The sequence below is a fragment of the Octodon degus genome, unplaced genomic scaffold (genome assembly GCF_000260255.1).
Source record: "Octodon degus isolate 3935 unplaced genomic scaffold, OctDeg1.0 scaffold00107, whole genome shotgun sequence".
NCBI lineage: Eukaryota > Metazoa > Chordata > Mammalia > Rodentia > Octodontidae > Octodon > Octodon degus.
Window position 1 is genome coordinate 8,319,985 of NW_004524683.1, and position 13,227 is coordinate 8,333,211.

Genomic DNA, 13,227 nt, shown 5'->3' on the forward strand with positions numbered 1-13,227 from the left:
CGCTTATCCTACTGAGCCATCTCCCCGGCCCCGCTTTTGTATACTTCTTATTCACCTATGTTTAATTGTTTGCACTGTTTAGTGGGTTCTTTCCATTCTTATTCGTGGAGTTGTGGTCATTTTGATCCCTCTCTAGAATATCTTTTAAAACTTTGAAAAGAAAAAAAAAAATAGAATATCTTTTAGTAGTCTGTGTAGGGTTGACTTCGTCATCATGAAATTCTTTAGTTGTTCTTTGTTGTGGAAGTATTTCAATTCTCCATCAAACTTGAAAGGGAGTTTTGCAAGGTATATGAGTCCAGGTTGGCTACAGTATATTTTGGAGAGAAAATATACCTATTAACCTGCTGTTGCACAAAGGGGCAGCAGTGAAGAGCACATGACCCTTGAGTAGACAGACCTTTAGAAGAATGCATATGTGACTATAGTAGTAGATGAGGAAAGGAGACAGTGATTACTCAGCTACTACATGAATCTCTTTATTAAATTCTAGAAATTTCAGTTATAGGAATTAACTTACTTTATGATTGGGGGAAGTGTTTGTTTCATAAGAAGTAAAGATAAGTAGAAAAATCAGGGCCAAGGGAGATAGCTCAGTAGAATAAGTATTTACCTGGCAAGCACAGGGTCCTAAGTTCACTCTCCCATACCACAAAAAAAGAAAGAAAAATCAGTTCATAGGATAAATGGTCTCAAAAATGGACTACTTTGTTTTTAAATATGGATTTTGAAGATGTACCTGGTTTGATCTAAACACTCAGTTTTTTTTTAAAATCAAAGTTTCAGTAGAAAAAAAAATAAAAAATAAAATAAAATAAAATAAAAACAAAGTTTCATTTTTGAAAGCAAGGCGTGGTGTTGCATGCCTATAATCCAAGCATTTGGGAGGCTTAGATAGGAAGATTGCCAAGAGTTTGAGGCATCCTGGAATATGTACTGAGTTAATAGCCAACCTGAACTGCATAGTGAAGCCCTTTTCAACATCCCTTGTCCCCCAAAAAACTTCATTTTTAATTATTTTCATGAAATGTTTTTACAAGTCATGATTCATTTAACCTGACCCACAGTTTTAAGATCGGTAGGGCAGAATGATTAGGTGTAGAAAAAAACACTTTGAAAAGTGAATAAGTTCCAGGGAAGAATCGGCTTGATTTTGAGGCCTATATGGACTACATAGTGAGATCCTGTCCCCTAAACAAACAAAATGTTGGGCTGGGGAGATAGCTCAGTAGAGTAAGTGCTTGCCTGGCAAGCACAACGGCCTGAGTTCAATCCCCAGTTCCACCAAAAAATAAATAAATAAATTTGAATAGTTATTTTAACACAGTGAACCTAAGTAAAAGAAACTGTTCCAGGGCTGGGAAGTTGGCTCAGTAGAATAAGCGCTTTCCGGGCAAGCGCAAGGACCTGAGTTCAATCCCTGGTTCCACAAAAAAGAAAAGAAAGAAACTGTTCCAGTAGACCCATAGTAAGCAAAGTTGTATGATGTGAGCATAAGGACAGAAATAAAAAAAAGAATGAAACAGAGAAGCGAGTTCAAAAATAGATCTATAGGGACCAGGGAATTGGCTCAGTAGAATAAGTGCTTGCCTGGCAAGTACAAGGGTCTGAGTTCAATCCCCGGTACTGCAAAAAATAAATAAATAAATTATATAGTTATTTGACTTTTGAGAGCCATGGTGATTCTGTGAAGGAAGTAATAGGTTTTGTTTTGGCTGAGTTTTTTGTTTGTTTTTTGTTTAACAACTGGTTAGGAAAACCAGGCAAATACATTCAGTCTTAACAAAAATTAGTTTGAATGTAAACTAAATTTCAGAAGCTAAAACTGTAAATTCTTTAGAAAAAACCATAGATCTTTGTAATTCGCTAGAATAGGTAATAAGACTAATGATATCGGCTATTATTGAGAATATTGATGTTGAGAAAATAGAAGTAAAAATGCCTATGCCTTAACTTCTACTTTTCTTATAAGTTCTTGCCAAATATACTGTTACTTTTTAGGTTAGATAGATGTTGATGTCTCTATTACTTAGGGTTTTCCAAGGTAAAAGAATAATAAGAGAGTATGTATTTGTGTGTATATGGTATTGACTCATGGTATCAGAGACTGAATAGGCCCAAAACAACCATAAATAGGCTGGAAAGCCAGGAAAACAGGAGGCTGGATGCCTCAGAAAGGTGGATAGAGAGTGTGGAGAGATTGTGCAACCTCAGTCCAAGACTACAGACCTAAAACCCCCCTGGAGAGCTGCTGGTGCTGCCCTTTCTGTGTTCAAAAGCTGAAGAATCTAGAGGCTGATCTCCATAGTTGCAGCAAAAAACCTACCTAAGAGTCTAGCATAGACATGTAAGAGCCATCCCCCTTCTGTTTTTTCATCTGAGCCATTTAGCTAGTGCCACTCATATTTAGTAGAGATCTTACCTACTCAGTTTCCTGGCCCATATGCCAGTTTTCTGTGAAAATATTCACAGAGATAACCAGGAGTACAGTTCACCAGTTTTTTCCTAGACATCCTTCAACCTAGTGAAGTTGAAAACTGAAATTGACAATTCATTTGCTTTCTATCCTTTACAGCTAAAGAAGACCACAAAATAAAATAAAATTATATAGGCCAGGAACAGACTTCAGAGTGAATCTAGGGTTGTCAACTGGTCCTTACAGTTGTATAAATTTAAAGATGTAAACTCCTTGATCTCTTCATATGTAAATTAGTAAATTGGTATTGATGCCAAAGTTACAGTTTCAAAAAAAAACAAAGTTACACTTTCATTATAAGAAGCCAAGTAATAGGGCTGGGGAGATAGCAACATAAGCATTTGCTTAGCAAGTGCAAGGTCCTGAGTTCAATCGCCTGGAGCCATAAGAAAAAATATATATTTTTAAAGAACTATTTTAAGATGGAAATGATGGTGCAACCCATACTAAGGCAGAGGGATCAGGAGGTTTTAGGGGAAGGGTTGGGGTAATCGAACACAAGATGTTGCACATGCCCAGCAGGTGCTATGTCACTTGGCCCTGGTTCTCAGCATAGCCTAGCAAGGATTTAAAATATCCATTCTCCAGATCTAGAATACTTTATAGAAATAATAATGCTTTTTATTTTTTTTTAAATGTTTTTTATTTATTTATTTATTTATTTATTTATTTGAGAGAGAGAGAGAGAGAGAGAGAGAGAGAGAGTGTGGTGTGTGTGTGTGGCCAGCTCAGCCCACCAGGGGGCGGGGCTGGCTGGCATGTGGTGCTGGGGGATTGAACCGCGGTCCCTGATGCTTTGCCAAGCTAGTTCCAAGTAGGTGCTTTAGACCACTGAGCCATCTCTCCAGCCCCAATAATGCTTTTTAGAATAATTTTTAAAGCAGGGATCTTGCTTTTTCTCCTCTGTTGTAAGATTAATTTTTTATCTTGTAGCATATTTGTTGTACACGATTATGTTCATTGTTAGGAATTGATAAATGTTCATGACACATTTTAGTCCTTTTTTTACTCCGTCTCTTCTATCTTTTGGATTTTTTTTTATTTTTTATTTTTTTGCAGAACTGGGGATTAAACTCAGGTCCTTGCACTTGCCAGGCAAGTGCTTATTTCACTGAACTATCTCCCCAGCTCCTTCTTCCTTCTATCTTTTGGTCCCCTTCCCTTATGCAAAAGATCATCTCTGTTTCATGTTAAGTGTGAAGGTTTAGGGCTGTTACTTACAGGTATTGATGATTCCCCTTTCTCACAAACAATTGAAATGGCTGCCTTTTCTCCCCTCTAGTATAAAGAAATGAGTTAATAATTGAAAGTATAATTTTTTTTATTTTTATGTTTCTTTTGGTGGTACCTGGAATTGAGCTCAGGACCTTATACTTGTCAGGCAGGCACTTATGCTACTTAACCGTATCCCAGGCCCTGAAAGTATAATACTGAACTTCTCTAAATTAACTCAGAAGCTTATGTTACCCTTATACATGCACTTTTTTTTTACTCTTTCACATAATTTTATTTTTTCCCACCATAATAATATGATATACAAACTTTGTCTTAATTGGTGGGTCTGTAAACACAGGCTTATACATTCCACTCGCAAACAAGGCAAATGCTGCTTCTTGAAATGGTTGTACCATGAAGCCTGTGGTCATCCAACCCAGGTCACCCCCTTGCCTGGCTTTATCTTCACTATACTGTGCAGCCACTTCACTGAATCTAATCCCGGACTTTAACTTTCCCTGGCTTCCATAATTTTGCTGTTTTTCACATAGAATGTGTCAGACCTTTACTGCATTACCACCTCCTTTGGGGCCCTGAACCTTATCAGCACTGTCTCTCTCAGAGGCTGCTCCCCCTTCCCTCCTTTCCCAGAACCACTTTTTCCTTTGGGTGGCATCTTCGAAATTCCTATGTGTGCACTTATAATAGGGATTTCTGTCACTGTTCTGACACACAATCTGATACATGATTAAAGGGGCTGATATCTGTACTTTTGACATTTTAGTCACCTACAACCACTTTTGAAAAACACGGAGACCACCTACCCCGAGGAGAAGGTAGATTTGGAGTAAGCCGTCGGCGACACAATTCGTCTGATGGCTTCTTTAACAATGGACCTTTACGAACTACAGGAGGTGAGTTGTATCTGCTTTAATGACTGTATTTAAGCTACTATTCCAGGACAAGCACACACTGGGATGCATGCTTTTTGTAAACATCACAATTAGATCCTATAGTAGTGATTACCCCAGCTACATTGGTTTTGTAGATGTAACATTCGTTGTTACTATGAATCATCTTTTCAGTTGAAGGACCTTTTTAAAAAAAAAAAAATATTGTCTTTTCAGGGCCGGCCAGATAGCTCAGCAGATTAAAGTGACTGTTTAGGCAGATGCAGGGATCGGATGTTCGATCCCTGGACTGCTATGTGGCACGCGCCTGTAATTCCAGCGCTTGGGAGGCTGAAAACAGGAGACTCACTACAAGGCCAATCTGTTTAGTAAGACCCTGTAGACACCACCCCACCCCCCACCCCCGTACTAAATATGATTGATTGATAGATAGATAGATAGATAGATAGATAGATAGATAGATTAGATAGATTGATTGATTGATTGATTGATTGATTGATTTGTCTTTGAGAAGCGTCTTGCTATGCATTTCAGGCTAGCCTTAAGCTCACTTTGTAGCCCAGGCTATCTTGAACTTGCAAGGATTTCTCTTACCTCCGAAATGCTGGGATTATAGGAGTACACCATTACACCCAGTGAAGGACTCATTTAGAAGTTACTTTACAAAAGAAAGGTATATTTAGTGGGTTTTTTGTGTGTGAGCTTCTTATTGAAAAGGTCTCCTGAAGGCATTTTGGCAGTACCATAAACTAAATCAGGAAGCATCTGGCCAAATTACTTCTAAGTTCTCAGTAAACAAGCTAATATTTTACTTTTTCCTTACTATTCTAGATTCCTGGCATCAACCATCCCTGTTCCGCCATGATTCTGTGGACTCTGGTGTTTCTAAGGGAACATATGCTGGAATCACAGGGAACTTGTCTGGTTGGCACAGCTCTTCCCGGGGTCATGATGGCATAAGCCAGCGTAGTGGAGGTGGCACAGGGAACCATCGACACTGGAATGGCAGCTTCCACTCCCGGAAAGGCTGTGCCTTTCAGGAAAAGCCACCTACAGAGGTTAGGGAAGAAAAAAAAGAAGACAAGATGGAAAAATTGCAGTTTGAAGAGGAAGACTTTGTAAGTTGAAGCTTTAGATTTATAGCTAAAACCCAGTAGTCTTAAGTACAAGACCCTGTTAGTAATAATGCAAAAGAAAGCAGTCTCTATGTTTTAGATTTTTATTAATTTTTAGAAGAAATAAGCTATTAGCAAATCTCAGTTTGTTTTTCATCGTTACACCTTTGGAATTTGAATAAAAAATCTAATTTTCCTTAAGTTTTATGAAGTTCAATATATAAATATATTTTTATAAAAATGAAGTTTTGCATGTTAAACTGTATTTTCTATTCTATCATAAATTCTTTCTCTGATAATTTGCTCTATCTACAAAACAATTGTAATGTTATAAACATGCAAGTTTGAGTACTTTAACACTGCTCTATATTCATTAAAACTTGCTATGATGTGTTACATTCTTCTGACCTCTAAATCAAAAGTAGAGTTTCTGGAGTTCTTCTAAAATTTTTAATTATTTAATCAAATGCATTTAGAATACTATCATTTTAATATGCAATCTGTAACCATATCACTCATAGTTAATTTATGTTATTTTTCTGTGCTAGGTCTTGATTGTGTTCTGTGTCATGGTACATGTCAATACTGTATAGGTTATACAGATTGAGTATTTCACAACCTTTGACTAGAGCTACCTTAACAGCAAACTAGTTATTTTAAGTAATTTGTTAGCCAGTCTTCTTTAGTAGCCACTTTTAACAGTATATTAATAAGAAAAGTCAGTTAAAGGTGACTCGAATTTAGATATTAATCCTTTTTCTCATGTCTAGAAAATGTCTGAAGGTCCTTGATTTAGGTGACATGTTAATAAGAATTCCTGTCAATTTTTTTTTTTTTTAGAAGGTTTAGTTTTGGTGGGTTTGTTTGTTTACAACTATCCCCATTAAAAATTCAGTTTAAACTGAATTCTAACATGGATCCTTTACCAGATCTAGTTGAAAATGAATTGACCTAAGAAAAATGTTATGTCTTTACCTCATGAGTGACTTAAAGGGAAATTGGCTGTCAAAGCAAACCAAAGACCAGTTCAGGCAAACTATTTCATGTTTATATTTCTGTGAAATAATCTAATGTAGTATATACAGAGAAACTGTGGAGAAAATTTCTTGTGAAATACTGACTTTTTGCTTAATACGCTGTAGACTATTCTTATAGAAAAGACATTACAGATTACTATCGGTAAGGCTTCTTTAATCATACTCTCTTCCTTCTCCTTAAACACCATCTTTTTTTTTTTTTTTTTAAATGTGTTTGGTACAAGGTCTCATTATGCACCTTGGACTTGTAGTGATTTTCCTGTTTTCAGCCTTCTGAGTACTGGGATTACAGGCGTGCATCATCACTCCTGGACTGGGTGGCCAGCTCAGTGTGCCTAGCGGCAGAGCCCACGCAATATGCAGTACCAGAGATCAAACCCTGGCCCCTGTGCTTGCCTAAGCAGGCACTTAGTTTATTGAGCTATCTCACCGTCCCTATCAGTGCATTCTTGGTTTAAAATTCTTTTAGCAAAAAATAAAATGTTTCAACGTATGGCTTTATCAGGACATAACTCCCATTCAAAGTAAAATACACATGCATACATACACGTGTATACATACATAATTCCAACCCTCTGTCCACTAAGAGAATGAATTAACTCAATATCAATGAGCAACCTAGTACCTCAAAAGATTATGGTTCTGGCCACGTGTTGTATCATACACCTGTAATCCCAGCACCCAGGAAATACAGACAGGAGGATTACCCCAAGTTTAAGGCCAGCCTGTGTTATATAGTGAGACCCTGTCTCAAAAGAAAAGAAAAGTTGTGGTCTTAAAATCCTGTTTCTCTACAGGATGCTTAATAGATAAACTTGGAATATTTTTTTCACATTAGATAACAAAGAATTAAAAATTGCCAAATTGGTGAGGGCTCAGTACCCAGACATGAGACTATTTTAGACATCAGCTAACAATACCTGCAAGGAAAGTGATCAATGATATAGAGTGTGCCTAAGGAGAGTCACATGGAGAGAAAACATTCTCTCAGGCTTTCACAGAGAGCACATTGGCTAAGCAATGGCTGTGACTCATCCACATGGCTGACACTGACAAAGGTTCTACAGTCTGAGGTACAGGATCTCAGGATAAATCCTGAGGGGATTTCACTGACCTTATCAGACCCAAAAGCTACAACTCTTGATGCATAGGTCCTGCTTTACCTTGGTCTTAACCATCCAGCAGAAAAGTTTAAAAACAAAATAAAAGAAGTAAAGCCATGGTGTTATGTTGAGCTGTAGGGGACTCAGGTCAACAATTTCTGACATTGCCAGTGAAGTGGAAGATCCAATACTATTATGGACTACTGGACTCTCATAGAATATTTTGCTGAGTTTACATACCCATAATATTCAAATAATGGAACCAAACAAAAAAAAGAGATACAGATGAATGTCCATTTTGTATCTGTGTATTCAAAATGGTTAGAATAGATATATAGTTACATTCTCTTAATGAATAGAGGGATTTGTTCTGATAGTGTTTGTAAATAGGATATCGTGTCCGCATCTTGTACAACAGTTAACCACTAGGAAGAATGTATGCAGTGTGTTAATTATTGAAACTGTCCTACCAATATGGTTTGAAACTGTCTCATTGCTGTTTGTTTCTCAATAAAATTATGGGGGAAAAAAAAACAATACCTGCAAGGGTTTAACTTATATCAAATATGATTAGATCTTTGTAGTGTTGTTTTGTTTTATTTTGTTTTGTTTGTGGTAGTAGGGGATCAAACTTAGGACCTTGTGTTTGCCAGGCAGGCACTTATGCTGCTGAGCTGTATCCCCAGCCTGATTAGATCTGTAAGTTCATACTGAAACCTCCTCAACCTTAGGAACAAGCACATATTCTGGTTTTTTTTTTTCCCATGAAAATTGTATTACTGGGGCCGGGGAGATGGCTCAGTGGAATAAGCGCTTCCCTGGCAAGCGCAAGGGCCTGAGTTCAATCCCCGGTTCCGAAAAAAAAAGAAAAGAAAATTGTATTACTGAATCACCAGTAAAAATAATAATAATAGATGAGGAGTCATTCTTTGTTATGGAGGTTTAATAACTAACAAGGTATTCTAAAATTAGATCATGGCTTTGCACCTTCTATTATTTTTACCTTTTGAGCATCAATCTGTCACAAAAAGAACCAACTATATAAGTATCTACTGATGGAATACTACAAAGCCACCAAGAAGTTGTCTTGCTAAAAAGGGCAGGAGTGGGCTTCAAAGCTTCTAGAATGAACTACCAATTTTTAAGAGCTACAGGGTTTTGAGATTTTTTTTAAGTAAGCTATAGATTAAGTAGGTAACCTGTAAAAAGTGTTAAGGATGCCGGGTGCCACATGCCTATAATCCCAGCTACTTGGGAGACTGGGGGAGAATTGCAAGTTCAAGGACAGCCTAAGGAATTTAGTAAGACTTACCCACAAAAAAAAAAAAAAAAAAAAAGTTACGAAGGACAGTAGATGTATGTCAGCAGTAGACTGCTTGCCTGGAATGTACAAAGCCCTGGGTTTGTTTTATTTTATTTATTTTGTATTTTAGGGAAGGGTTTACTGGGTGTTCAGGGTCTCACTACTAGATCAGACTCCCAAGAGCTGGGATTACAGGTGTGTGCCACCACGCCCAGTCTCAGTCACCCCCAGGGCCAGCATCAGACCGGCAGGCCCAGGGATTGAACCCCTGGCCCCTGCTCCTGTTTGCAAGTTGCTTTAATCTGCTGAGCTATTTGGCCATCCCTAAAGCCCTGGGTTTAATCATTAGTACTGCAACAGTGAAAAGTGTAGAAGGGGGCTGGAGATGGTAGACAAATACAGATTTGTACTTGTATTCCTATTCTAATGGCATTCATACTGACTGAAAAATATATACTAGTGCCAGCCAATTATCTCACCAGATTAAAGCATCTGCTTAGATGCAGGAGCTGGAAGTTTGTTCCTCAGGCCTGCTGTGCCAGGCCTGCCCCTGGGGCGTGCTGAGAAGAGGATTGAGATGGGGTGTGCTGGCTTGCCTATAATCCCAGCACTTGGGAGGCTGTAAACAGGAGGATCACTACAAGTCCAGTCTACGCAGTAAGACCCTGTACACCCTGTCCTATCTGTCTATCTATGTAACCCTACAGGTTTCTGACTCAAAAGCTCTGTACTGGAGTCTGGTTATATTTTTGTTTCATGTCCCATAGGCAGTTATGTTCGAAGGCCACTTTCCTACTCTATTACCAGATTGTAATGATTGAGCTTAGACACCATTGTATATTTCTACACAATAGTCCAGTCAGTTGCTCTTAATTTTCCATCTTTCCCTTCATCTCTTCCTGAATTATGAAATTATTCTAATCTCTTAGTTGATATTTAAATGTATTATCCTTCAGGCTGCTACCAGTGTGGTTATTGTAACTTACTGATTATTTCACATTAATTTTGTGCTTGAAAGGTAGATCCCCTAGCCTAGGAAGCATGAGGTTCTGAGTTGGATTCCTGTTACCCCACCCCCCCAAAAAAAAGATCCCCTTTGCTTTTGTTTCTGTTTAATGTTTTTAGTACAGGGTCTAAGTAGATCAGACTTGTAGTGATTCTTCTGTTTCCAGTTTCCCAAGCGCTGAGATTACAGGTGCACACCACCACGCCATCTTGATCACAGTCTCAGCACGCCCCAGGGTGGGGCAGCACAGCACACCATACCAAGGATCAGTCCTGGTAGCTGCGTTCTGCCTAAGCAGGAGATTTAGTCCCCTGAGATATCTGACTCTCACTGCCTTTAATTTTTATTTTATTTTATTTTATTTTATTGTGGGGGGGGCAGCTCAGCCCACCAGGGGGTGGGGCTGCCTGGCATGTGGTGATGGGGGATTGAACTGCAGTCCCTGTGCTTTGCTGAGCTTGTTCTAAGTAGGTGCTTTAGACCCCTGAACCATCTAGCCAGGCCTCTCATTGCCTTTAAAATAAAATAAAATGTCCTTGAAGGCTCCTCCTCAATCTGGCTATTGCCTACTTCATTGGACATCTCTTTCTCTACAAAAGCTCACTTCTGCTCTATCAGTAATCACCCTTAACTGTAGATCTTTCAAGTCTTTTTCATGTTTGCCTGTTCATTGAGATCAGCTGTAATGAAGCTTATCCTAATAACACTTCTCTTACTTACTGCAATTATGTATTCCTTCTGGATTAGTTCCCGTGAACAGGTTTAGGTTCTTACTTGTCTACAAGTTTATGTTCAGTGTTACAGTAACCTTATGAGGACAAAGGACTAATCTTATTTGCCTTAGAATTCCTGTCATAGTCCCTGGCACCTGGTCTGCCTCTGCCCTAAACGTACTACACATTTCACTGACTAGATTGCACTTCTGAAATATGAAAAAAATGGTCCACCTTTAGCTATCCATACCTCCTTATTTGGCATACATATCCTGTAGAATTATGGAGACCTGAACATTTTTCCTGTATATTTAAAAAATAAATAGATCCTTCTTACATCAAAGGAAGTGGGACATAAGAGAGCCTAAAATTAACATAATACCTATTGATTTTGCAATTTAGCGTCTTCTGTTTAATTATAATTTCGAATACAAAGTTACTAAGTTTTGCTAATTTGTAATTATTTGATAAGTTCTATGATGATGGCTGCTTTGTGAAAAGTCCCAAAACGGTCAGCTTCCAGTATCAACCATTCATATCCTTTTTTCCCCTAGCCTTCTTTGAATCCAGAAGCTGGCAGGCAGACTCAGTCATGCAGACCTATTGGGACCCCTTCTGGAGTGTGGGGTACGTGGATTTTTCCCTTTTAAAGGCACAACTTTAAATAATTTTCTGTTGGGGAGAGAAGCAAAAATTAAATTGATCACTGTTTTGTTTTGATTTGATTTTCTTTTGTTTTTATTTTTGGTTCTGGGGATCCAACTCTGGACTTTGTCATGCCAGCTAAGGTGCTTGTGCCACCGAGCTATCTCCCTGACAACCACTGCTTTTTATCTCTCCTTTCTCATCCATTCATGCTTAGTAACTAACATTTAATAGTTCTTTAAGTTAGTGTTTACAAGGATAGCAGGTTGTTGTGCACCCCAAAATACCATTGACCTGTAATTTACTACCCACAGTAGTAGAGTTAGAATATAAACAATTGGAACTCTTCTGATTTTGGAAGCAGTTTTTTTTTTTGTTTTTTTTTTTTTTTTGTATTTAGGACAGGATCTACAGGGTCTCCCTGTGTAAATTGGACTCTGTAGTGATCCTCCTGTTTACAACCTCCCAAGTGCTGAGATTACAGGCACGCACCACCACACCCAGTCTCAATCTTATAGTGGCAAGCATGAGGCCCTGGGTTGGATCCCTAGCATGGGGCCGGAGTAAGATATGAAAGGTTATATCCTACCCCATTTCTTAATACACCATTTTGTTCAGCTAGATTCAAATGGTTTTATTTTTGGCAGGTACAAACGAAGCCTGTTATATAAGGCAAGGGAAAAATATAAGTGCACACATTAATATGTGTTTGTTAGGAATAATAAGACTTGAAAAAAAATTAACAGATAACCCAGCAATTGGAAGGCTGAGGTAGGACCATCAACCAACTTTGAAGCCACCCTGAACTACATAGTGAGAAGAAAAACCTTTTTTTTTTTAACTTTTGTTTTAGGGAAGGGTCTTCCGGATGTTCAGGGTCTTACTACTAGATCTGACTTGTGATCCTCCTGTTTCTAGCCCCCCAAAAGCTGGGATTATAGGGGCGTGCCACCACACCCAGTCTCAATTGCTATTTCAGGCCCCAGTCCCCCTCTCAGTAGACCCAGGGGTGGGACTGGCATAGCAGGTCTAGGGATCAAAGCCCTGGCCTCTGAATCTGCTGGGCTATTTGGCTGGCCAAAGGAGAAAAAAATTTTTTTAAAAAAAAAATCTGCTTCAAGCCAAATTGAATGTAGTTCTTTTGAATTAAGGATTTTTTTTTTTTTTTGGCGGGGGTGGGGGCAGGGGTGTTTGGCTCTGGCTGCCTTAAGGGCTGGTCTGGTAAGGCATGAGAAGCTGGGGATTGAACCTAGGTATCATGCACCTGACTGTGCATGTAGTGTTTTCATAAGCAGGCACTTGAACAACTGAGCTAACTGGCAGGCCCCCCTCTTTTGGGTTAAGATGTTTGCTATACCTTCTTTTTGTTAATGATATATTTTGATCTAGCTTGCCACATCAAAGAGTCATAAAGCAGATTTCCTTCCCCAATTACTTCATCTTTCTCTTATTTGCTGACAGAAGCTGCCACATTTGGATATATTCTGGTTTGGTCCATGCCTAAAGGAATACACTACACATTATTCAGGTTGTTCCCCTGAAGTGCTGATATCATTGTGCTTTATACCCAGTTTGAGAATTTACTATTAAATACTTTATATGCTTCCTTTTTCCTAGAGTTCCCAAGTAGTATCACTTTTGAAAGTAGCTGTTGTTTTCTTTTGTTCTGGTTTGATTTTCCTTTCTTTTTTTTTTTTTTTTTT

General features: G+C 38.5%; 1 protein-coding gene across 1 annotated transcript in view; it reads left to right on the plus strand.

Annotated features, from left to right (window-relative positions):
• The window catches only part of Gpbp1l1 (GC-rich promoter binding protein 1 like 1), a 28,171-nt gene that overhangs the window by 862 nt on the left and 14,082 nt on the right, over positions 1 to 13,227 (plus strand). Inside the window, exons 2-4 of the mRNA XM_023724188.1 lie at positions 4,476 to 4,605; positions 5,434 to 5,720; positions 11,434 to 11,501. Of these exons, the coding sequence (XP_023579956.1) occupies positions 4,476 to 4,605; positions 5,434 to 5,720; positions 11,434 to 11,501 (485 nt within the window). The remainder of the gene's footprint in view (positions 1 to 4,475; positions 4,606 to 5,433; positions 5,721 to 11,433; positions 11,502 to 13,227) is intronic.